Genomic DNA, 27,377 nt, shown 5'->3' on the forward strand with positions numbered 1-27,377 from the left:
ATTGCTGTTATACTTGCGATAGAGTTATAATTAGAGCTGCGTTATCCTGAACAAGCTCCAATACAATGCAAAGGGTGGCATGATGAGGGTTCCAAATAGGGGCAGCATTGGAATTTGGGAAGAACAAGTTTTATAGGGAATTAAGTTTAAAAGGGCTGGGACATTGCTGAAGTTTCGGAGTAAATAACCTAACTTCTGGTTAGTGCTGCTAATAATTAGTTCGATGTGCGGCTTACAGGTTAGTGACGGGGATATAAGTGCACCCAAAAACCAGTAGGATGTTAGGGATTGAATCGGAATACGGTTCAGAGTATAGGAAGAAATAGTACATTTTTGTCTGTAAACTCATTAAAGTGCACTTAACAGGGTTTAATTGCATTTGCCACTTATTGCACCAAAGAGTGACATTATACAGGTCAGCCTGAAGGCAGTGTTGGTCTTCTTCAGTATTATATCATGATATAAACCTGCGCTGCCCTGCCATGCCCTACCCTGCCCTCTACCTACCTATCAACCAGTCTCTGTCTATCTGTATATATATATATATATATATATATATATATATATATATATATATTGTGAGCCTTCCGGGGATGTTCTTTAATTTGTACATGCCATGATCTTCCTCTTTCATTTGTACATACCATCATCATCGTCCCGTGGCGCCACCTCCAGCACGCGCCTGGGTTTTGTCATCGGATTAAAACGCTAGACAAGGCATCGCTGGCCTTGCCGTCACGACCTTGCTGTCTCAACCTAGCCTTCTATCACAAGATATATATATATATATATATATATATATATATATTGCAAGGAAGATTATACAGCGCCGACACAAACGATGATGAAGACTGCTGGGTTCCTGGCCGATCAGCTGGCACACGCACGGGAAGCTCGGTCTGTCTTTTTCGGACGAGATTGTGCTTCGCTCTACGATCGTCTTGTGTCACCGGTCACCATCTCCTGTCCTCTGATCAACCCCTAATAAACCCCTCTGCATTTGATGGAGGTGCCAGGGTACGACTTTTACACAGTGCACAGTCAGTTGCCCTATTGTCTGGAAACATGGGGTGGTACATATAAAACATACCTAGATCCTGTTTCTCGCCTTCAAAAACGAGCCATTCGTATAATAACTTATTCAAATAGTACATACCCCAGTAAGCCACTCTTTCAGCAGCTTCGCATCCTACTGCTATCAATGGCATATAAACTGAAGATAGCTGAAATAGCAAACATTGTAATAAAATCTAACCCCTGCCCCTTAGTTTATTTAGATTACCAAAGAAACAAACAAGATCTGCAAATAACAGCCTAACAAATAACAACCACCTTGTTATAATATGTACGGCCGGAGACTTCTACAATATTGTGGAGCCCATGTGTGGAATGAAGTCCCAAATGAAGTTATAACTTTCCGGCATCTTTAAAACACTAATTTCCACGGGAATGTCGGAATGAATTATATTGTGTGTGCTAATTTTGAAGTTTTTCATTACGAGGTCTGGAGTAACATAGTACTTGTTTTGTATTTGCACCCATAACTAGCCGTAAAGGCTATGGGTCCATTCAACCAACTGTTCGTGTAGTTTCTCTGAACAATATTAAAGAAAAAAACAAATAAAAAAAATTATTAATTTCACTACATCAATTGAAACGTTAGCTGCAGCCAAAACAATGTGCAGCCACGTTATGTGCTTGTCTTGGTAGCATCAATGCGTGGTAGGCATGCTTGCTATACATGTTATCAGTGCCACTCAGAGCACGAGGATTAACAAGGCGATTATATTGTAAGATTTAGTGTATTACTGGCTTTATTCTGCCTCACACAGTTTAACAATCATTGTTAAATGAAATAGTGACAAATGAGTAAGACAAATGTTTGAACGTTTGCTGTAGTGTGATAGCAAAGCCTTTCTTACAGGCATGTTGAATTTTGAAGATTCTCCGAATTCCCTTTCCTTACCTGGGCCTATAAGAAATTGCCAACACCGCAAAGCTGGCTTTTGCCTTGCTGGCATTCCTAAGTGCAGGCATCAGATCACTTCACACTGCTAAACGTAGGGGCTGCCATTTGTTTTTATTTTTGTTTTCAGATTTTCACCCTGTCCGAGTGCTTTGAAAGTGCCCGGCAGGATAGCCACGTCTTTCTCTAACCTTGCTCCATTTGTAGCAGAGCTGTTATCCTCTCCATGGGGGCACACCACATGCCTATCCATGTGCTGCAGGCAATGCATGCTGTGGAAATATCTGGCCACCTTTGCTCCACAATGATGAGCATTAACCGATGCAACACTGTGCCGGTTCAAAATGTGCCGCCAGAGCTTTCTTAAGCCACAAAACAGAGGCAGCATTTTGTACACAGTCGGTCATCGGTAGCGTGTTGCACGCGAGATACGTGCAAGTCAAGAACATGGTCAGAGCTTGGCCGTTACTTAGGGTCACCGCAGTTTCCTATCAATGAGAAAGTTCAGTCTTTACAGATATACATGCAAAGCAGTTCACCATATGTGGCTTCTCTCACACTTTTTTTACATTCAGTTCTATGGGAAACCAACCAAGTGGTATCACACTGCTCATATTACAGTAAAACCTTGTTAATCCGTAGTTGGCCGGAACTCAGAAAAAGTATGTACTAAACGGTACTATGGCTTAACAGGAGTAGCGTCAAATTATCCACTTACCAGCCAAAAAACAAGTGGAAATAGGCAGTAGGTTTAAAAAAAATGCAGCTTTTATTTTGCACTGCAAAGTTGGTAATCTTAGTCTGATGCCGCGGTGCTCCAGCAGCGACAACAGCAGTTATACATTCAACCTTCCATTGAAATCACACGACGATTACTGCCGAGCAATCCAAAGGTTCAAACATGGATAATGCTATGGCTAGGACAGGCAGGCACACAAGCTGCGCGAACAACCGAAGTGCGGAGCGAATCAAGCGAGCACCACCTGCTAACGCGGCCGTTGCCTTACTGCGTATTATGCAGGAGTAACCTGTATGTTTCAGGTTAAAGAACACACCACACCTTTCAGCACAGTTTCAGTGTCGCATTATAAGCATGAAGTCCCTACATCACAACCAGAAAATCACAAGTGATGATTGGGCTGTGGATCTGCTGGCAGTGCTTTTCCTATAAGCATCAGGCAGACTAATATTATGAACCTTCAGTGGATACTGGAAAATCGTGATCAATTTCGCTTAATGTAATGAGAAGAGGAAATAACTGCATGAGTGTGAATGAAAGTGTCCCAGGATCAACCCTATCGCATGGCGCCGGCGCGATCTCCTGACACCTCGATCAGCGATGGCGCCCCTGGCAGCCGCTCTTGTCTTGGGCGGCAGTTTCATGACCGTTAGAGTATTGAAGGACTCTGCCGTGGCACACTACTGCGTGTGGCCAGTGCATACGTGCTCACTTGTCCCGATGCAATAGGTCTATATACTGACTTCCAGCATGTGCGCCATCTATGGAGTCAAGGGGATCTGGGTATGAGCAGTGGAACGTGCGGTGGCAGATGATAACTGATTGCTGTACATTTAAACTTTCTGTGATGAAGGTTGACGGTGGACATAATGAAGATGCCATCCATTAACACAAGATTGTGGGCCCTCCTGTAACAGGGTTACTGACACTGCTTTCACTTCTTTGGTCCAAAAGGGAGATAAGATTGGCAGGACCCTCTTTAACAACATGGGCTGGAAGGTCACATTGCTTATTTATGCGACATTGATGTTGGTGTAAGTGAGAAGGGGAGAAAGCAGGTGGATACTGATTCATCCCAACAGAGTAAAGTGAAGCCTAACATGGAAAAATGAGGGAACGTGTGCAACGAAGCGGAATGCTTGTGACACATGGACGCATGTTCGTGCATCAGGCATCGCTCGGACAAATACCAGGGGTTATACCCTCGAGAAACATGCAAGTTAATACGGGCAGTGCACTCTACATCTCAAGACACTTTACGCTGCACAGTGCTAAATGAGAGAGCAGAGTGCCCTTGCAGATAAGAAATTGGCAACTATATAAAATATTTAAAAAGAAATATGTGCACTTCCAGGTCTAAAGTTCAGAATACTGCTTTCTAATATAGCAGAACACAAAAAAATGACTAAAGTTTGATATCGTCCCATTAATAGGAGACTGCATATCAATAAACATCAGATACAACAGAAAATGGCTTCGGCACAGTGCCAGAACAAAGCCTAATTTGAAAGTTGCATACATATTTACATCATGTTTTTGTTATGTGATGCCTTGCTTGTAGCTATCTTAAAACAATTACTCAAATAAAGATACCTACAAAACACGTATGTCAACCTGTATGCATATCATTTACACAATACGTTCTGTGACGAAGAAATCACTGCCCGCAAAGCTACAGACGGCTCTCGAAGTTTATTCTGCGAACGTACTCTCACTCGAGTGCACTTATGTTATATTGTTTAACAAATTCAGAGTGCACTTTTCGTGAGAGACACTCCCCACAAGTGCACTTTAGTTTACGGGCTTAAATGGGCTATTACTAAACATGACTGGAACCAGCATTTCGAAAAGCATCAGCTCTCAGTGAAACTAAAATCCCCACAACCATAAATATGTAGCCTATTCTGAATTTCAAAATGCCACACGCAATACTTCTATGTGCTCCTCTGATCACTTTTTCAGTTGCACGATATTCATTTTTGAATTTTTAAACATTATTTTTTTTCCTATATTCAGCTTCAAACCTTTGTAATCCACTTCCTTTTTTCATATTTTACACCTTGGTACTACCCAAGCTGTGTTTGATTAGCTACTTTTCTTCTTTTCGCTCTTCTTGTGCGAGTACTTACAACGTATTCTCTTCTCATTCACCTTTCATACTTTTCTTTTGCATACCCCTCCCAAAATATCTCACGTGCATCAGGTTAGCAGTTAAGGTAAAAATGAAGTAACTAAGCCATGTGCAGACCAGTTCAAAATTAAACCCCTACCTGGTGGTATTGTAAGACCAGTTGAACCACATCGTAGCTGGCCACTCAATTATGCAGTCCATCTGGTATATGGGCCCTTCGTAAAGGTTCTTCACCACCTTCCTGTACACATCACTGAGCACAAATGTTGCTTTTTCATCACACAGGGGTGCCTGTTGTGCCGTAAGATACCAGTCATGACTCTCCTCCTCATCCGAGATGAGCAACGACAGCTGAAGCTCCAGCTGCGATGGTGTTCTGCACAAGCAACAAGAAATCACAGCACAAAATTGAGTGAGGAGCAATGTCAAACCGGTCAGCCAAACTGTCAGCCTTTCTAGGGACACCAAAGAAAGACTGAAGCTGCAGCTGACAAACAGATTGCTGTCATAGAAAGCAGTGATGAGTTAAGCTAGGTAATGTGAAAAAAGAGAGACAGTGGCATCACCTGCCAAAACCACTTTTTACAAGAAACTAAGATCACATTACTGCAGTTTTTTTCATTCCAGATCTCTGATGCAAGGTCACTGCATCATTTCCAAATGATGATAGGGATCACAAGCTTGGATCCCGTGGCAGAAAAGAAAAAAATGTGTTCAAATTTTAAGCATAATTTAAGAAGGAAAGAAGCCAACAGTCGGCGAGGCCAAGGAAAGCATTGGGAATTGTACTTTGTCTTTCTATTTTTTAATTTTTACTTGGGTAATCACAGAAATAACGCATCCTCCAAATAACGCGTCCGGTGCTCGGACGCGATATTCGGAGGTCGAGGGTTCGGTTCCCACCATCGGCACATTGTTTCTTCTTCTACTTTCAGTTTAATTATCTTTCCCCTAAACAGATTCCATTACTAATTTCTGTGATTACCCAAGTAAAAATTAAAAAATAGAAAGATATAAAGTACAATCCCCAATGCTTTCCTTGGCCTCGCCGACTGTTGGCTTCTTTCCTTCATGTATTATAACGAACACCCTCATTTCCCCTTCATTTATGTGCTTGTAGCTTACGGGGGTCTCTGTTCTAGCAGTCTTGAAGCCATTGGTAGCATAAGAGCGTTCTAGCACAGCTTTCGCCCTCGCTCTTGATCACGTTCTACGTGACACTGGCGGTAACACAGGACGTTCCACGTCCGCCGCTATGGTTGAGGGTGGCGCTGGTGAACACTCTCAAGGTCCGTACATAGACAACATTAATAATCAAGAAAGTAGCAGGGGGGACATAGACCGATGTAGCTCACTTGGAAGAGCACCGGACGCGATATTCGGAGGTTGTGGGTTCGGTTCCCACCATCGGCACGTTTTTTCTTCTACTTTCAGTTTAATTATCTTTCCCCTAAACAGATTCCATTACTAATTTCTTTGATTACCCAAGCATAATTTAAGTTACACAAAACTCTATAACATCAATTTCTTTTTTTTATTTTGCCATGAGTACAAAACAAATTTGGCGAGCTGCCCTGAATGCCAAAATAATAACTGTCAAGAAAACAACCTGACCATAGCTAATACTCATTTTCAACAGCACAAGAGGCACCTGTACACATGGACTTCACCAGACGGTCTGATCAGGAATCAGACTGATTATATTCTTTGCAGGCAGAGATGGAGAAGTGCTACACAAGCAGTAAAAACAAGGCCAGGGGCCGATTGTGGCACTGATCATCAGCTTCTTGTTGCCAAATTTAAGCTTCGATTGAGGAAAACACAGAAAACTAGAAGGCCTTTCAGGTATGATCTGGATCAAATTTCATCAGAATATGCTGTGGAAGTGAGGAATCGATTTCAAGAATTAGATCTAGAAGACAGAGAGCCTGAAGAGATGTGGACTGATGTTTGTGATATAATACAAGAAGTTGCTACTAAGGTAGTTCCAAAGCAAAAGAAATGCAAGAAAGCAAACTGGTTATCTGAAGAGGCTTAGCAAATAGCTGAGGAAAGGAGGATGGCAAAAGTTATGGAGCAAAGAGAAAGATACAAGGTTCTCAATGCAGATTTTCAGAAAATAGCAAGAAGAGATAAGAATGCCTTCCTGAACATACAGTGCCAAGCAGTTGATAACAACAACCAATTGAGGAACACAAGAGCTCTGTATAAGACAATCAAAGATATTAAAGGAAGCTTATGCGCTAAGCTGGGCGTGATAATGGAAAAAGAAGGCAGGGACCTCACTGAAGCCTCAGAGATAAAGAAAAGGTGGCAGGAATACACAGAAGAACTGTACAAGAAGGACCCGGACGTGCAAACACAACATAAGACTGTTGTGATTACTGATCTCGAGCTGGGCATCCTGAAGAGTGAAGTTGAATGGGCCTTAGCCAGCCTTGCTAAGAATAAAGCTAGCAGAATTGATGGCATTCCAGCTGAGTTGCTTCAAAACCTCAACCATGACGACGCTGTTAACATTCTGTATACATTATGTCAACAAATTTGGAGAACCCTGCAGTGGCCACATAATTGGAGGTCAGTTTACATCCCCATTCCAAAGAAAGGCAGTGCCAATGATTGTTCCAACTAGTGCACGATCGCACTTATTTCGCATGCTAGCAAGGTGATGTTGAAAATTCTCCAAGGTAGGCTGCAGCAGTATGTGGATCGCAAGCTTCCGGACATGCAAGCTGAGTTTCGCAAGGGCAGAGGAACTAGAAACCACATTGCCAACCTTAGCTGGATCATGGATAAAGCAAGAGAGTTCCGGAAACCCATCTACTTCTGCTTTATTGATTATGCGAAATCGTTTGACTGCGTAGATCACAGCAGATTGTGGCAAGCTCTCCAATAGATGGGAGTTCCAATTCACCTCATCTGTCTCCTCAGGAAGCTATATGAAGGGCAAGGGGCAATAGTCAGAACTGGGCATGGTCTTACTGATTGGTTTCCGATTGAGAAAGGAGTGAGAGAAGGCTGCATACTGTCGCCCTGCCTATTTAACCTATATGCCGAGTGCATCATGATGAAGGCCAAGTCTGGACGAGTCTTCAGCTGGAGTGAAGATTGCTCGGAAATGTATCAACAACCTTAGATATGCGAATGATACCACTTTAATGGCAGAAAGTGAAGTGGAACTCAAAAGACTTCTGATGTGCGTACAAGAAGAGAGTGAGAAGTTAGGGCTTAAACTGCACATTATAAAGACAAAGATTATGGCGTCTTGCCCTACCAAGTAATGGAGCATCAAGGGAGAAGTGGAAGCTGTGACAGATTTTCTCTTCTTGGGCTCCAAGATTACTCCGGAAGGAGACTGCAGCCATGAAATTAGGAGATGCCTGCTTCTGGGAAAGAGAGCCTAGTAAAGAGCAGAGACATTACACTGCCAACCAAGATCTGTATAACTCGTGCTATGGTCTTTCCAGTTGTGATGTATGGATGCGAGAGTTGGACTGTGAAGAAGGTTGACCGCCGAAGAATTGACGCGTTTGAATTGTGGTGCTGGCGAAGACTCTTGAGAGTTCTTTGGACGGACAGAAGATCAAATCAGTCAATATTGTTGACCATAAACCCTGACTGCTCATTGGAGGGTCAAATTCTAATGTTGCAGCTCAGCTACTTTGGTCATCTGATGAGAGGAGAGGAATCGCTGGAGAAAGATTTGATTTTGGGAAAGGTTGAGGGTCACCGGAAAAGGGGTAGGCAGTGAACGCGATGGTTAGATGGCATCTTCGAGGCGCTGCAGATGAAGTTATGTCATGTTAGGAAGATAGAGGGAGACCGGAAAGCGTGGCGTGATATGGTCCATAGGGTCACTAAGAGTCGGACAAGACAGAACGACTGAACTGCACTGATAACAAGAGCCTTGATGCTGTGTAAAAGCAGAAAGCTCTTTAAAAAAATAACAGCGCGAACAATGGGGATGAAGGCTAGAGAAACACAGCACAAGTATCCCCGTTGTTCGCTCTATTACTTTTTTTTAAAAATATATCACTAACTCGCCCGCCTATCTATTGTGCAGAATGATCACCACGAGCATGAGCAGCAGAAATATTCTTTTTAAAAGTGTCCTTATCTCCGTTCTCAGCCATGTCTGGACACTGCAAACTAATATGCATTTAACATGGTCGCAGATATTAAATATATTTGCCAGTGCTTGGCAGAACAATGGCAGTGAAAGCTGGATCAGTTTGGAAATTGAGCACCGGTACAAGAACTGTTATAATGCGTGCATCATTGTAACAGCACCACATGGCATGCAACTGAATAGCTCGTGTACTGTACATAGTGGATTACAAGTAAGCCTATATACTGTATATGAAAAGCCCTAAAAACATGACAGCTCACACAAAGTCAGGCCAAACTCTCCTCCTCTCTTATTTACTCTTAGCATGCCTTGAACAATGTCATCATCCTCATCATCAGTCGGAATATACCAAGTGCAGGGACACTTGGTATATACCACAGCAGCGGACATGGAATGTTATGCGTTAGCATGATTGTCACATAGAAGGTCAACTAGCGGGAATGGGAGCTTGTAATAACTGTCTTGTACAACCTATGATAATGTCCTCATTAAGCTAACCAGCAAACAAAATGCAGAATAACTAAAGATCTCTCCTGTGCTCTTTCGCATCAATTACAGTGACTGAGGTAATGATTCCTCCCACATTTCCGGAAGTAGAATTGCACCTAAAATGATTGAGGAAACCGAGCACATCACATCAACAATTACGAGCCATTACAATTACAAGCCGACACATCTTATAGCATTTGATTTTACTGGTGTGCAAAAAAAAACACTGAAAGAACAATGTCTACCTGTTCTAAATGCAAAATCGCTTCTCCTGTAGAGCCTTGCATGGGTGTTTCTTATATGAACTGAAGCTAAAAGCAATTTTCAAAGATAAGAACTGCAGGCATACAGAGGAAAGAACCTTAAATCTCCTCACCTGTAAAAGAGCTCTATGCACGTTACACTGCGCTAGAAAAACAGCTACTTTTTAAATTTAGGCACATCTCAACAGAAAGGTTCTTCAGAAGATCACTCTTAGGCAAGTCTGCGTTCACATCTCCACTGTATGGATTTTGAAAACAAAGAAACAGATAAGGTGTTTAGCTCCAGTCCTCATGACTTCAATACGTTTCTTGAGATGCCCGTATGTGGCATTCGTATATACAGCGAGGTTGACTTCAGACATGGTAGTTGTGGAAAAGAACACACACAAGACTGGGTACAGGATGAGTGCGAGCACGACAAATTTTCCCTCCCTGTCGGCATTCATCAGATGTAGGTCTTACTTCCTGAAGAAATGAACCACAGCTACCATTCGTGTTGCATCCTTGCCAAAGAAGGCTTGACAACAGGTCTCGACAGAGCATCTATGCCTTAATGGCCCCTCTGCTGGTTTTCGATATCTATTTTTGTAGCCACTCTTTGATTCACCTCCTTGACTCAAGAAGTCAGATACGTGAAAAAAAATAAAAATTTCCAAGTTTATGCTTCAGAATTACTGCTCCTGTAATTTATTTGTGTCAGGTGTCCTTGACACAGTTGTTATGCATGCAGTGAGATGGGATACAAAGGCTCACGTTCAGACAATACTTTTTTTTTTCTTGCAATGCAACGCAAAGCTAGCTTGAACAGTTTTGCACATGTAATAACGTTTTTCAGTCACTGGGACTCGTCGCAACGTTTCGACGAAGTGGATCACTTGAAAGACGCGGGCGAGCTGCACATACACGAAGAAAAATTTGGAACATTCAACGGATTACACTCTTAACCCCAAAACTTGTCATCATTCCAAAGTGGCACGTGCCTCCAAGAAAGAACAAATGCCTGCCAGTTTATGCAATGGAATTAGACCTAATTAAGCTAACCACCACTGCAGTTTGACAGAACAGCAGACGACAGTCATGAAGATGCACGCGATCAGGCCACACAAGTCTGATCATGCATTCAGCAAATCGTCGAAGTGTCCAGAACAGCATCATGTTGTAGAAAGATATTCATGGCTGAAAACCATACCACATGAATGAACATAGCCATCAACAGTAAAGCGACCTGTGCTGCATAAGCGAACTGGGCCGAGTGCTTCGACCGACTATCGGTAGCCACGAGACGTACCCGACATAGCGCCAGCATGCGAACGCGATGGTGTGCGGGAATGTAGGTAGTCATCACGAAAAAAAAACAACGCTAGACCGTATGCAGCAAGACAACTTACGTAACAATGAATTCATTACAGCACACAGCTTGCGGGAAGCAACAAACTCATTACGTGCACAACTGCCGTCATTTTCGTTGTGACACGTAAATGGAATGCGCAAACGTGCACACGTAGCGCAGCACCTTTCGCGCGCAAGGTGCACGCGCAACACGCTGTGGAATGGCTGAGGTAACCGTCCTTGGAACAATTCGTATGACGTAATGATCACGGCAACAAAACGACAAGCAAGAAAACAGTCACCAGCACTGCAAGACGCAAGAAATTTGCTGTAAACGCTGGTTTTGGTTTTGAAGGCAGCCGTAAAATGTTCTCTTCGTTAAACCGTTTTTCGCGGCATTGCAAACAAGGCTGCTGGGATATAATGCAGGATGAACATGCAATTTCGAGAAATGCACGAAACTTTTTGAGGCGCAGTTGTTTCAGCCTTTCGTGACACGACTATGTGTGCAACGGAATACTGCTGCGACACTGGCACCTCATTTAATTCATATGTGCGATCCAAATTTTGGATCAGCTGCAGTGCATTGTTCCGGAGAGTTCTCTAGAGAACACGGAAGCGTTTACCGCAAATAATGTCATTTAAGGACAGTGACTGGAAATGACTGTGCTCTGTATTAATTGTAGCGCTGCTTGATAGTAGCACTGAAGTAAATATGTATGGCGCAAAAAACATTACTGCTATAACAATTCATTTATTTCACCATATATATGATAGGAGCTCCTGAGTAAAAATCTTGTATGGAACTCAAAATGGTGCATTGTAGATAATGACTGCATGTGTTGTGTGCATGTTAAGTGGACTAAATGATCGCTGTTAACTGGGGCACTCATGTTGGTTAGAAGTTTACGAAAAAAATTCATCTATGGAAGCCCTCCAATGAATGCAGTTATTCATCCTAAATTAGTGTGCCTTGCTCAGAACAGCTGTTACAGTTCATGGAATGGTAATGGTGTCGGTGACAAGACTGATCAGCCTGCTCAAGAAAATGGTGTGACACCAATGACAACAGTGACTCATTCTATTTTAGTGCTTTCAGGCATTGTACATTCCCCATTGTTCTGAACCCCAAGGCATGCTGCTAAGCTTGTTGCGTAGGGCACTCAGCTACTATAGGGCAGGGAATCTGGGTTTGATCCTGGCTAAATGCAGTGCGAACCTGTATGTATGATATCGGTGCACATGAAAGAACCTCAGTTGGTTAAAATTATTCGGAGCCCTTCACTGCGGCATGTCCCTCATAGCTTGGGTTGCTAAGGGCAATAACTAAGCCCCATAATCGGGCCAACTCGTTGCCAGCTTTATGGGTATCTCACCGGAAGATCTACTGTGCACACCTTCAGTAGGGACATTACTAGTACTATACTATACTATACCCAGTACTATACTAGTACTATACACATACAGCAGAGCCTAACTTATAAATTTTGAAAAAAATACTCATGAAAGGCCCCTATCAGAAAACAAATCAGTAAAGCTTATGTACCGTCTTTGCCAAAAGTAACCAGGCTGCTCCGAAAGCTGGCGGAGCAAGCACGCGGCCGTGTGGCGGCATTGCGCTCGCTGTGGCTTATCGGTGCTCGTCAGCTCCGAGGGTACAATAGCTGACGTAACTTCGCACCCTCACTCTCGCCCGTTGGATGATAAAAACTAGGCGCGTATGATGTGTGGGCTGCGGTTTTACGTGTGCGAAGCCTGGTTGTGCCCAGCGAGGGCGCTCAGTATAGCGACGGGGCTATTCGCTCTTCTTGGCAACTGCGGGAAACAGAAAAACAGGTGATAGTAGACACGGTGAGCTCTTGTTCGTTTCTAGGACGAATATGTGCTAGGTTTGCCAGACAGTGTCGCCCTGAAATAAGGGTTCCGCGAGCGGGAAAGCAATCATGTGCATATAATGGGTAAGCGCGAGGAAGGTTTTATTTTAGTTTACTTAAACCAAAACTTACCTACAAGCAAGTGCAAAAATTTGTTACAATCAATCATTGCACATATTTTAAACAGTCACCCCGAGGGCTAACACAATTTCGCAAGCCTAAAAGAGAGATAAGGTGGCTTGAAAGGGTTCACAAGCTTTTCCTAGTTACGACCTGTAATGTGGCACTACGCAAGGCACCTTGAAGAAAGCATATTGAAATTTCGAGGTGCGATGTACAGGCGCATGGAACACACAGGAAAGCGCAATTCTGCTGGTGCGTTTCAGCAGCGGATTACAGAACACAAGCACGTATAATTATACAGCGAGAAACGGGACATATTATCTGCTTCAGGGCAGTTGCCATGAAGAGCGAATAGCCCCGTCGCTATACTGAGCGCCCTCGCTGGGCTCTACCAAGCTTCGCACACGTGAAACCGCAGCCGACACATCATACGCGCCTAGTTTTTATCATCCAACGGATGAGAGTGAGGGTGCGAAGTTACGTCAGCTATTGTACCCTCGGAGCTGACAAGCACCGATAAGCCACAGCGAGCGCAACGCCGCCACACGGCCGCGCGCTTGCTCCGCCAGCCTTCGGAGCAGCCTGGTTACTTTTGGCAAAGACGGTACTGTGGAAATCCTACTATACATCATCATTTTGCTAGCATGTTAGCACTCATGGGACAAGAATGCGCAGCTGGTAGTTCCAAGTTGTCGAATATTATATAACGTTGGTATTGTTGCTGTAAAATTTGATCAGGCAGGAAGGCAAGTGCAGCTATACATTGTGCCTCATCACATTTTTATATCAGGTGCTTTTTTGTTACATGGTGTACAGCTCCAGCAGTGCAGGCCAGAGCAGGTGGAACCACACTGATCGAGTGTTTTATTCAGTCAGGTTTCACCGAAGGGGACATTTTGGAAAAGGGTGCAAGTTAGAGAATTTGTGGGCCCTGCTCTGCCACACTATCCATGTGTGTGGCTGCTCAAGTTAGTGATGAAGCACACTGAACCAAGAGTGCAGGACAAATCGCAAAGGTAGGAAGACAGCTATCGACAAAGTGCATGTTTCTGGAGCATGATTAAATGCATATGAAATGAGCAAACACAAAAATAAAACAAAATCAAGACCAAGAGTGCAACAGAGACCTGTCTTTTATGTATCAAGCTGGGCAATGTTCAGGTAAAAGAAAGGAATTGAAGGTTTGGTAATGCAAGATGCCCTTTGCATTGCCCTCAACAGCGACCTGTTTCAAAAATGTGATGTACGCTGAGGTACTACTTCAATTCATGGACATGAAAAATTTCCCCGGTATGCATTATTACATATGAAGACTGAGGTGGTATCATGCATTAACAAATGTTTGGTTTCTTTGTTGTGCCACGAGATTGATTATCTTTATTCATGATTGGCAATTGTCCGTGTTTTACTCTCGGTAGTCATCAGTTTTTTTTTTTTTGTGAATTTCCTCTTTGCTATGCATTTAGTGTGGTCACATAGTAAATGGCTTTGGTTAGTATCATTTGGCACCAGGCGCATTGCTTAAGATGCTTTGGCTAAGCGAGTGACTTTGTTTAGCCTTCCTTACTTGCCTAACTTTGACCGGCTGACAAGCAGGAGAGTGTGCAGAACTGTTGACATGTCAGGATTGGCTGCGTGTTATTCTCTCGACTTGTTTTATTTTCGTCTGTGTTGTGTGCCCATTGCAACGGTAGTCTTTAGCATGAGCAGGATTTCCGATGCAGTATTGCTGATGTTCACAGTGCTTAGCCAGAATTTAAAGCATACAGGAAAGTGAAGGAAGAAAGCTGTCCATCAGCAGTGTGGTAGATGCATCTCATGTCCTTATCGACAATCTGATACTCTTCATCAAGGGCTTGAAAAAAAGTCTTATGGAAGTCTTGAAAGCTGCAATATTATTGTAAAGTGGTGTGAAATTGTAAAAGGCTTAAATGTAAAAAAAGGCTCACTGGCCCTTTATGATGAGATGCCCTGGCATATCCAGTTTTGCATATCTTCTGTTGGTGTGCAGTACTAGACTTCATTTCATTAAATACCCTAAAAGAGATAGTAAAATTATGGGACATTAAACCATACAAACCCAATAGTAAAATTAAAAAATACATACCCATAGTTTCAGGAAAGCTTTTACATCTGCGACGAAGTGATGTGAGCAAGTGATTAGAGCAACATTGTCTGGAACGCCATTCCGGACTGCATACAGATATTGCACAATGTTGGTGAGGAGCATGTCTGGAACCTTACTTTCCTAAGGTTGTTTGGCTTTTGCTGTTTGCTTACAATATAAACAAGATGGAGATAGCACCCAAATATATCTAGACTTCCAGATTTGTTATAAGGTGGAAGGTGGAACAAGTCCTCCCGACTTGTTGCTGTCGGCTGAAGAAATTTAGTCATAGGGCACTTGCCCTCCAGTGCCAGCTCATGGTAGGTGCTAACACTGAGCTGTTAAGGAAAAAGCTGCCAAAGGCTCAACAGCTTGATACTTGCAGAACACGCCTCGGTAGCCTGCCCAGTAGCTGCATGCTTAGAGGTCAGCTGGTACCAGGTAGCTTACATTACTGGTGGATTTGGGCATATGGTATGCTGTAACTTCATTCTGAAGCATGCTTTATTTAGAGATTTCAGGCACGCAATGGAGCAGATGCTCGAGACCTTACTTTATGGGATAATTCTCTATGTCGTACATATGTCTCGATCAGCAGTTGATCTTGAAAATACGTGCTACTAGTTATGTGTCACAAATTCAACCAGTTGTACGCGTATGAAACATTAGGCTTATATCTTTCAATGTTCTGACTGTTGCCTTGCAATAATTGATGATGAATCCTGTATGGTACATAGCATGGAGTCATTATCAATTATTACATTATTAGTACGTATCTATACTAATAATGTTTTGAATGACGGCGCCTCAACCTTGCGAACATAGCCTGAATTGGTGTGTCTCTAGGAATCTCTTGTATCTCTAGCTCTAGGAAGGGCTAGAGCACAGGACCTCCTTTGCTTGTTCTATTTGCTCTATTTAATTTGCATACAGTATAGGCATATAACGTAAATGGCATATTTGTGAGGGCATTATGATAATCATGGATAATTAGACAACTTATCTGATTATCCACACCTGAGAATGGACTTTTTTTCCAACAAATTTAAATCCTTAGAATCACAAACGACTGGTTAAAAATACACTATTTTTGCTAAGCGTCTTTCACAGGTGTCACACATCTCACACATGTATTGCAGTTTGACTGCTTGCTAATCATTCAACCAAAAACAGTGGAATAAGCCTTGCATATAAGTTATGATTTCGCTGCACACATACCGAATTATGTTTCAGTAAATTGAGAGCATGCCATTTCCTTTGTCATTTTGTGAACTGCAAATTTCTCGTCTCTGTTCGCTGTGGCAGTTTCTGGCCGTGAATCTATGCGGTGAATCTAGATGAGGCTGTATTATCGGCTTCATGGTAGCAAGGCTCTTCCATGTGGTGTATTATAGCTGAAATTGACAAAAAGATAACACATAGCTTTTGGCAAGAATTTTCGTCATGAGCGCACGGAGGCTCGGCAGCAGTAGCAGGCGGATAGATGGATGGATTATAGGAGCGTCCCCTTTGAAACCGGGTGGTAGCAGTAGCTGTCATGCTCATTTTTCTCCCTATATCTTAATTATTGATTTAGATTGGTTAACTAAACCATCATTCTATTTATTAAATTTTTGTTTCTACATTACTAATATTACGTCACTTCTCTGCTTTTAAGCCACCAATCTTCCAGATTCACCCGGCCACTGATATCTAAACCCCAGAGCTTCAGGAACAGTAACTGCACCTGAATCAACTTCCGGATGGATATCATTACATTCGAGTATATTATGGTCAATTGTTTCACTGGAGTTACCACATACAGCACATGCGTCATCTTCATTGTTAAATTTCTTTTTGTAGCTGCGTGTTCTAAGGCACCCAGATCTAGCTTCAAAAAGTAGGCACTGCCTCTTGAGTTATCAAAGAAAGCTTCCTTCCTGATCTGCATTTTCCACTGTCGGTATAATTCCACGCTGTTTCTTTTCCATCGAATTTATCTAATTTTTACTTCTTTGTTTTTCACTTGTTGCTTAATGCTCTTTATTTCTCAGTCCTTGTGACTAGCATACTTACTAGTTATAATGTGAAATCACCTAATGAAGCACTCAACATTTACACTGTTCCAGTATTAATGTTTTGAATGTGTGGCTTCATGCTTTCTTTTTTTTTTATCTTTCTGCAGGTCATTCCCTCAGACATGTGTCAGCAGATGGTCATCTTGGTTTCCCGTGCCTGTTTGAGAGTACCGGTTGGGTTCAGTGACTGTGGAGTCCCTTTCCACAGGCAATTGTAGCGAGCCCAAGTGCAGTAAATAACATATTTTAATGCAGTAGCATCAAAGGCCCTGTTATACAGAAAATCTGGTAATGGCATTGTTAGTTAAAAATCACGGGCATGGCTCTGGCTGGTGGACAACTGTCCAGTGGACAACTGCCAAGCCCATGGTTATATTCAGAAAAGCAAGTAAAGGGCAATCTGATTTAGTGTTGTTTCAAGCACGCTGGGTTTTCTAAGCGAGAAGATGCTGGTTCGCCCAATGAAGAGAGTGACGATTGCAATGACTTGTCTAATACAGATAGTATATTAGACAATGAAGGGGAAGCACTCTGTGTGCGGATGAACGACATCGCTGAAGACGACGGTAGCTGCAATTTCATGGACTACATGAATGCAGAATGTGATGTGCAAATGTCGTATGCGGACTTCGAAAGAGATCACTGACAGAGGACATTCCGACGACGATGATCCTGATGCTGAACCTGCCCGTGCACAGGTTTTAGCTGCGGTCGTAGAGTCGCTAAACGTCGTGCGCAGTTTTGTGGAGTGTAGTGGTGGTAACAGTGATATGCTGTGCAATTTGTCAACTGGAGGACATGACACGGTGCCGCAAACTACGGTGCCAAGCAGTCGCGCATCGATGACTACCTCAAGTGAACATCTAAATAAAGGGGCTGTATTGATGAACCAAGGTATCGTGCAATTGTTTTTCATTTTTCGTCCATTTTTGATAATTCGACACCCCGGTTAATGCTAATGTTTTTCGCGGTCCCAAGGACTTCGAATTAACAAGGTTTTAGTGTACATTAGGACGTGTTTGTATGGCTAAAAATGAATTCAGTCTTGTGCTGATGGTCGACAGGAAAAGAGCGATAGTTGGGTGCAGTTATAAGATTTATGTGCTGTGACTGGGGATAATAAAGTGTATGAAAAAGTTAGCTGTGGTTTAGCTTGTGGTTAAACCTGGAGTTACATGAGAGTAATATGCATGGCAATGCTTAGGGTTGGCCAGAAAGTAAAGACATTTCTTTTGCACTAAACAGTTTACTCTATGGTTTAACCTTTATGCTAGAAGGGAATCACTTCACATATGAGCACCCCTTTTGTCTCATCGTTGACCATTCTCATTCGTGCGTAGAAGACTTCTAGTAGTATGACATCATCTCTGCATCGAACTCTGGGGCACACCGCTGTCACAAAGTTCGAATCAACCTTTTGCCCTTGCAACTCGTTGTTGTTCGACTCTACCAACTACTAAGTTATGTGTCTCTTCTTCTCTGCTTCTGGCTCTTTTTCATCTTTTCTAATTCTTCCTTCCTTCTTTTTCTTTTTTTTTTCTTATTTCTTTGGACAGGCACGGCAAAATGGTGAGACTGTGGCCAATGTAGCTCTCACTACAAAAAGCTTAAGCACAAAAATTTCTACGCTGTGTTAGAGAAGGTAAGAAAGGTTAGATTTCATTGCTGTTATACTTGCGATAGAGTTATAATTAGAGCTGCGTTATCCTGAACAAGCTCCAATACAATGCAAAGGGTGGCATGATGAGGGTTCCAAATAGGGGCAGCATTGGAATTTGGGAAGAACAAGTTTTATAGGGAATTAAGTTTAAAAGGGCTGGGACATTGCTGAAGTTTCGGAGTAAATAACCTAACTTCTGGTTAGTGCTGCTAATAATTAGTTCGATGTGCGGCTTACAGGTCAGTGACGGGGATATAAGTGCACCCAAAAACCAGTAGGATGTTAGGGATTGAATCGGAATACGGTTCAGAGTATAGGAAGAAATAGTACATTTTTGTCTGTAAACTCATTAAAGTGCACTTAACAGGGTTTAATTGCATTTGCCACTTATTGCACCAAAGAGTGACATTATACAGGTCAGCCTGAAGGCAGTGTTGGTCTTCTTCAGTATTATATCATGATATAAACCTGCGCTGCCCTGCCATGCCCTACCCTGCCCTCTACCTACCTATCAACCAGTCTCTGTCTATCTGTATATATATATATATATATTGTGAGCCTTCCGGGGATGTTCTTTAATTTGTACATGCCATGATCTTCCTCTTTCATTTGTACATACCATCATCATCGTCCCGTGGCGCCACCTCCGGCACGCGCCTGGGTTTTGTCATCGGATTAAAACGCTAGACAAGGCATCGCTGGCCTTGCCGTCACGACCTTGCTGTCTCAACCTAGCCTTCTATCACAAGATATATATATCTTGTGATATATATATATATATATATAGATATATATATATATATATATATATATATATATATATATATATATATATATATATATATATATATTGCAAGGAAGATTATACAGCGCCGACACAAACGATGATGAAGACTGCTGGGTTCCTGGCCGATCAGCTGGCACACGCACGGGAAGCTCGGTCTGTCTTTTTCGGACGAGATTGTGCTTCGCTCTACGATCTTCTTGTGTCACCGGTCACCATCTCCTGTCCTCCGATCAACCCCTAATAAACCCCTCTGCATTTGATGGAGGTGCCAGGGTACGACTTTTACACAGTGCACAGTCAGTTGCCCTATTGTCTGGAAACATGGGGTGGTACATATAAAACATACCTAGATCCTGTTTCTCGCCTTCAAAAACGAGCCATTCGTATAATAACTTATTCAAATAGTACATACCCCAGTAAGCCACTCTTTCAGCAGCTTCGCATCCTACTGCTATCAATGGCATATAAACTGAAGATAGCTGAAATAGCAAACATTGTAATAAAATCTAACCCCTGCCCCTTAGTTTATTTAGATTACCAAAGAAACAAACAAGATCTGCAAATAACAGCCTAACAAATAACAACCACCTTGTTATAATATGTACGGCCGGAGACTTCTACAATATTGTGGAGCCCATGTGTGGAATGAAGTCCCAAATGAAGTTATAACTTTCCGGCATCTTTAAAACACTAATTTGCACGGGAATGTCGGAATGAATTATATTGTGTGTGCTAATTTTGAAGTTTTTCATTACGAGGTCTGGAGTAACATAGTACTTGTTTTGTATTTGCACCCATAACTAGCCGTAAAGGCTATGGGTCCATTCAACCAACTGTTCGTGTAGTTTCTCTGAACAATATTAAAGAAAAAAACAAATAAAAAAAATTATTAATTTCACTACATCAATTGAAACGTTAGCTGCAGCCAAAACAATGTGCAGCCACGTTATGTGCTTGTCTTGGTAGCATCAATGCGTGGTAGGCATGCTTGCTATACATGTTATCAGTGCCACTCAGAGCACGAGGATTAACAAGGCGGTTATATTGTAAGATTTAGTGTATTACTGGCTTTATTCTGCCTCACACAGTTTAACAATCATTGTTAAATGAAATAGTGACAAATGAGTAAGACAAATGTTTGAACGTTTGCTGTAGTGTGATAGCAAAGCCTTTCTTACAGGCATGTTGAATTTTGAAGATTCTCCGAATTCCCTTTCCTTACCTGGGCCTATAAGAAATTGCCAACACCGCAAAGCTGGCTTTTGCCTTGCTGGCATTCCTAAGTGCAGGCATCAGATCACTTCACACTGCTAAACGTAGGGGCTGCCATTTGTTTTTATTTTTGTTTTCAGATTTTCACCCTGTCCGAGTGCTTTGAAAGTGCCCGGCAGGATAGCCACGTCTTTCTCTAACCTTGCTCCATTTGTAGCAGAGCTGTTATCCTCTCCATGGGGGCACACCACATGCCTATCCATGTGCTGCAGGCAATGCATGCTGTGGAAATATCTGGCCACCTTTGCTCCACAATGATGAGCATTAACCGATGCAACACTGTGCCGGTTCAAAATGTGCCGCCAGAGCTTTCTTAAGCCACAAAACAGAGGCAGCATTTTGTACACAGTCGGTCATCGGTAGCGTGTTGCACGCGAGATACGTGCAAGTCAAGAACATGGTCAGAGCTTGGCCGTTACTTAGGGTCACCGCAGTTTCCTATCAATGAGAAAGTTCAGTCTTTACAGATATACATGCAAAGCAGTTCACCATATGTGGCTTCTCTCACACTTTTTTTACATTCAGTTCTATGGGAAACCAACCAAGTGGTATCACACTGCTCATATTACAGTAAAACCTTGTTAATCCGTAGTTGGCCGGAACTCAGAAAAAGTATGTACTAAACGGTACTATGGCTTAACAGGAGTAGCATCAAATTATCCACTTACCAGCCAAAAAACAAGTGGAAATAGGCAGTAGGTTTAAAAAAAATGCAGCTTTTATTTTGCACTGCAAAGTTGGTAATCTTAGTCTGATGCCGCGGTGCTCCAGCAGCGACAACAGCAGTTATACATTCAACCTTCCATTGAAATCACACGACGATTACTGCCGAGCAATCCAAAGGTTCAAACATGGATAATGCTATGGCTAGGACAGGCAGGCACACAAGCTGCGCGAACAACCGAAGTGCGGAGCGAATCAAGCGAGCACCACCTGCTAACGCGGCCGTTGCCTTACTGCGTATTATGCAGGAGTAACCTGTATGTTTCAGGTTAAAGAACACACCACACCTTTCAGCACAGTTTCAGTGTCGCATTATAAGCATGAAGTCCCTACATCACAACCAGAAAATCACAAGTGATGATTGGGCTGTGGATCTGCTGGCAGTGCTTTTCCTATAAGCATCAGGCAGACTAATATTATGAACCTTCAGTGGATACTGGAAAATCGTGATCAATTTCGCTTAATGTAATGAGAAGAGGAAATAACTGCATGAGTGTGAATGAAAGTGTCCCAGGATCAACCCTATCGCATGGCGCCGGCGCGATCTCCTGACACCTCGATCAGCGATGGCGCCCCTGGCAGCCGCTCTTGTCTTGGGCGGCAGTTTCATGACCGTTAGAGTATTGAAGGACTCTGCCGTGGCACACTACTGCGTGTGGCCAGTGCATACGTGCTCACTTGTCCCGATGCAATAGGTCTATATACTGACTTCCAGCATGTGCGCCATCTATGGAGTCAAGGGGATCTGGGTATGAGCAGTGGAACGTGCGGTGGCAGATGATAACTGATTGCTGTACATTTAAACTTTCTGTGATGAAGGTTGACGGTGGACATAATGAAGATGCCATCCATTAACACAAGATTGTGGGCCCTCCTGTAACAGGGTTACTGACACTGCTTTCACTTCTTTGGTCCAAAAGGGAGATAAGATTGGCAGGACCCTCTTTAACAACATGGGCTGGAAGGTCACATTGCTTATTTATGCGACATTGATGTTGGTGTAAGTGAGAAGGGGAGAAAGCAGGTGGATACTGATTCATCCCAACAGAGTAAAGTGAAGCCTAACATGGAAAAATGAGGGAACGTGTGCAACGAAGCGGAATGCTTGTGACACATGGACGCATGTTCGTGCATCAGGCATCGCTCGGACAAATACCAGGGGTTATACCCTCGAGAAACATGCAAGTTAATACGGGCAGTGCACTCTACATCTCAAGACACTTTACGCTGCACAGTGCTAAATGAGAGAGCAGAGTGCCCTTGCAGATAAGAAATTGGCAACTATATAAAATATTTAAAAAGAAATATGTGCACTTCCAGGTCTAAAGTTCAGAATACTGCTTTCTAATATAGCAGAACACAAAAAAATGACTAAAGTTTGATATCGTCCCATTAATAGGAGACTGCATATCAATAAACATCAGATACAACAGAAAATGGCTTCGGCACAGTGCCAGAACAAAGCCTAATTTGAAAGTTGCATACATATTTACATCATGTTTTTGTTATGTGATGCCTTGCTTGTAGCTATCTTAAAACAATTACTCAAATAAAGATACCTACAAAACACGTATGTCAACCTGTATGCATATCATTTACACAATACGTTCTGTGACGAAGAAATCACTGCCCGCAAAGCTACAGACGGCTCTCGAAGTTTATTCTGCGAACGTACTCTCACTCGAGTGCACTTATGTTATATTGTTTAACAAATTCAGAGTGCACTTTTCGTGAGAGACACTCCCCACAAGTGCACTTTAGTTTACGGGCTTAAATGGGCTATTACTAAACATGACTGGAACCAGCATTTCGAAAAGCATCAGCTCTCAGTGAAACTAAAATCCCCACAACCATAAATATGTAGCCTATTCTGAATTTCAAAATGCCACACGCAATACTTCTATGTGCTCCTCTGATCACTTTTTCAGTTGCACGATATTCATTTTTGAATTTTTAAACATTATTTTTTTTCCTATATTCAGCTTCAAACCTTTGTAATCCACTTCCTTTTTTCATATTTTACACCTTGGTACTACCCAAGCTGTGTTTGATTAGCTACTTTTCTTCTTTTCGCTCTTCTTGTGCGAGTACTTACAACGTATTCTCTTCTCATTCACCTTTCATACTTTTCTTTTGCATACCCCTCCCAAAATATCTCACGTGCATCAGGTTAGCAGTTAAGGTAAAAATGAAGTAACTAAGCCATGTGCAGACCAGTTCAAAATTAAACCCCTACCTGGTGGTATTGTAAGACCAGTTGAACCACATCGTAGCTGGCCACTGCAGTCCATCTGGTATATGGGCCCTTCGTAAAGGTTCTTCACCACCTTCCTGTACACATCACTGAGCACAAATGTTGCTTTTTCATCACACAGGGGTGCCTGTTGTGCCGTAAGATACCAGTCATGACTCTCCTCCTCATCCGAGATGAGCAACGACAGCTGAAGCTCCAGCTGCGATGGTGTTCTGCACAAGCAACAAGAAATCACAGCACAAAATTGAGTGAGGAGCAATGTCAAACCGGTCAGCCAAACTGTCAGCCTTTCTAGGGACACCAAAGAAAGACTGAAGCTGCAGCTGACAAACAGATTGCTGTCATAGAAAGCAGTGATGAGTTAAGCTAGGTAATGTGAAAAAAGAGAGACAGTGGCATCACCTGCCAAAACCACTTTTTACAAGAAACTAAGATCACATTACTGCAGTTTTTTTCATTCAAGATCTCTGATGCAAGGTCACTGCATCATTTCCAAATGATGATAGGGATCACAAGCTTGGATCCCGTGGCAGAAAAGAAAAAAAAGTGTTCAAATTTTAAGCATAATTTAAGAAGGAAAGAAGCCAACAGTCGGCGAGGCCAAGGAAAGCATTGGGAATTGTACTTTGTCTTTCTATTTTTTAATTTTTACTTGGGTAATCACAGAAATAACGCATCCTCCGAATAACGCGTCCGGTCCGGTGCTCGGACGCGATATTCGGAGGTCGAGGGTTCGGTTCTCACCATCGGCACATTGTTTTTTCTTCTACTTTCAGTTTAATTATCTTTCCCCTGAACAGATTCCATTACTAACTTCTGTGATTACCCAAGTAAAAATTAAAAAATAGAAAGACATAAAGTACAATCCCCAATGCTTTCCTTGGCCTCGCCGACTGTTGGCTTCTTTCCTTCATGTATTATAACGAGCACCCTCATTTCCCCTTCATTTATGTGCTTGTAGCTTACGGGGGTCTCTGTTCTAGCAGTCTTGAAGCCATTGGTAGCATAAGAGGGTTCTAGCACAGCTTTTGTCCTCGCTCTTGATCACGTTCTACGTGACACTGGCGGTAACACAGGACGTTCCACGTTCGCCGCTATGGTTGAGGGTGGCGCTGGTAACACTCTCAAGGTTCGTATATAGACAACATTAATAATCAAGAAAGTAGCAGGGGGGACAGCGGCCGATGTAGCTCAGTTGGAAGAGCACCGGAAGCAATATTCAGAGGTTGTGGGTTCGGTTCCCACCATCGGCACGTTTTTTCTTCTACTTTCAGTTTAATTATCTTTCCCCTAAACAGATTCCATTACTAATTTCTTTGATTACCCAAGCATAATTTAAGTTACACAAAACTCTATAACATCAATTTCTTTTTTTTATTTTGCCATGAGTACAGAACAAATTTGGCGAGCTGCCCTGAATGCCAAAATAATAACTGTCAAGAAAACAACCTGACCATAGCTAATACTCATTTTCAACAGCACAAGAGGCACCTGTACACATGGACTTCACCAGACGGTCTGATCAGGAATCAGACTGATTATATTCTTTGCAGGCAGAGATGGAGAAGTGCTACACAAGCAGTAAAAACAAGGCCAGGGGCCGATTGTGGCACTGATCATCAGCTTCTTGTTGCCAAATTTAAGCTTCGATTGAGGAAAACACAGAAAACTAGAAGGCCTTTCAGGTATGATCTGGATCAAATTTCATCAGAATATGCTGTGGAAGTGAGGAATCGGTTTCAAGAATTAGATCTAGAAGACAGAGAGCCTGAAGAGATGTGGACTGATGTTTGTGATATAATACAAGAAGTTGCTACTAAGGTAGTTCCAAAGCAAAAGAAATGCAAGAAAGCAAACTGGTTATCTGAAGAGGCTTAGCAAATAGCTGAGGAAAGGAGGATGGCAAAAGTTATGGAGCAAAGAGAAAGATACAAGGTTCTCAATGCAGATTTTCAGAAAATAGCAAGAAGAGATAAGAATGCCTTCCTGAACATACAGTGCCAAGCAGTTGATAACAACAACCAATTGAGGAACACAAGAGCTCTGTATAAGACAATCAAAGATATTAAAGGAAGCTTGTGCGCTAAGCTGGGCGTGATAATGGAAAAAGAAGGCAGGGACCTCACTGAAGCCTCAGAGATAAAGAAAAGGTGGCAGGAATACACAGAAGAACTGTACAAGAAGGACCCGGACGTGCAAACACAACATAAGACTGTTGTGATTACTGATCTCGAGCTGGGCATCCTGAAGAGTGAAGTTGAATGGGCCTTAGCCAGCCTTGCTAAGAATAAAGCTAGCAGAATTGATGGCATTCCAGCTGAGTTGCTTCAAAACCTCAACCATGACGACGCTGTTAACATTCTGTATACATTATGTCAACAAATTTGGAGAACCCTGCAGTGGCCACATAATTGGAGGTCAGTTTACATCCCCATTCCAAAGAAAGGCAGTGCCAATGATTGTTCCAACTAGTGCACGATCGCACTTATTTCGCATGCTAGCAAGGTGATGTTGAAAATTCTCCAAGGTAGGCTGCAGCAGTATGTGGATCGCAAGCTTCCGGACATGCAAGCTGAGTTTCGCAAGGGCAGAGGAACTAGAAACCACATTGCCAACCTTAGCTGGATCATGGATAAAGCAAGAGAGTTCCGGAAACCCATCTACTTCTGCTTTATTGATTATGGAAATCGTTTGACTGCGTAGATCACAGCAGATTGTGGCAAGCTCTCCAATAGATGGGAGTTCCAATTCACCTCATCTGTCTCCTCAGGAAGCTATATGAAGGGCAAGGGGCAATAGTCAGAACTGGGCATGGTCTTACTGATTGGTTTCCGATTGAGAAAGGAGTGAGAGAAGGCTGCATACTGTCGCCCTGCCTATTTAACCTATATGCCGAGTGCATCATGATGAAGGCCAAGTCTGGACGAGTCTTCAGCTGGAGTGAAGATTGCTCGGAAATGTATCAACAACCTTAGATATGCGAATGATACCACTTTAATGGCAGAAAGTGAAGTGGAACTCAAAAGACTTCTGATGTGCGTACAAGAAGAGAGTGAGAAGTTAGGGCTTAAACTGCACATTATAAAGACAAAGATTATGGCGTCTTGCCCTACCAAGTAATGGAGCATCAAGGGAGAAGTGGAAGCTGTGACAGATTTTCTCTTCTTGGGCTCCAAGATTACCCCGGAAGGAGACTGCAGCCATGAAATTAGGAGATGCCTGCTTCTGGGAAAGAGAGCCTAGTAAAGAGCAGAGACATTACACTGCCAACCAAGATCTGTATAACTCGTGCTATGGTCTTTCCAGTTGTGATGTATGGATGCGAGAGTTGGACTGTGAAGAAGGTTGACCGCCGAAGAATTGACGCGTTTGAATTGTGGTGCTGGCGAAGACTCTTGAGAGTTCTTTGGACGGACAGAAGATCAAATCAGTCAATATTGTTGACCATAAACCCTGACTGCTCATTGGAGGGTC

At 42.7% G+C, this 27,377-nt stretch overlaps 1 protein-coding gene across 1 annotated transcript in view; it reads right to left on the bottom strand.

Annotated features, from left to right (window-relative positions):
* Positions 1–27,377, bottom strand: part of LOC146172108 (uncharacterized) — a 111,781-nt gene that overhangs the window by 76,314 nt on the left and 8,090 nt on the right. The window contains exons 2-3 of the mRNA XM_084586014.1: positions 23,886–24,115; positions 4,976–5,212 (exon numbers count right to left, since the gene is read on the bottom strand). Coding sequence (XP_084442140.1) covers positions 4,976–5,212; positions 23,886–23,917 — 269 coding nt within the window. The 5' untranslated portion in view covers positions 23,918–24,115. The remainder of the gene's footprint in view (positions 1–4,975; positions 5,213–23,885; positions 24,116–27,377) is intronic.

The sequence above is a fragment of the Amblyomma maculatum genome, unplaced genomic scaffold (genome assembly GCF_055883805.1).
Source record: "Amblyomma maculatum isolate TAMU_Amacu unplaced genomic scaffold, ASM5588380v1 scaffold_13, whole genome shotgun sequence".
Lineage (NCBI taxonomy): Eukaryota > Metazoa > Arthropoda > Arachnida > Ixodida > Ixodidae > Amblyomma > Amblyomma maculatum.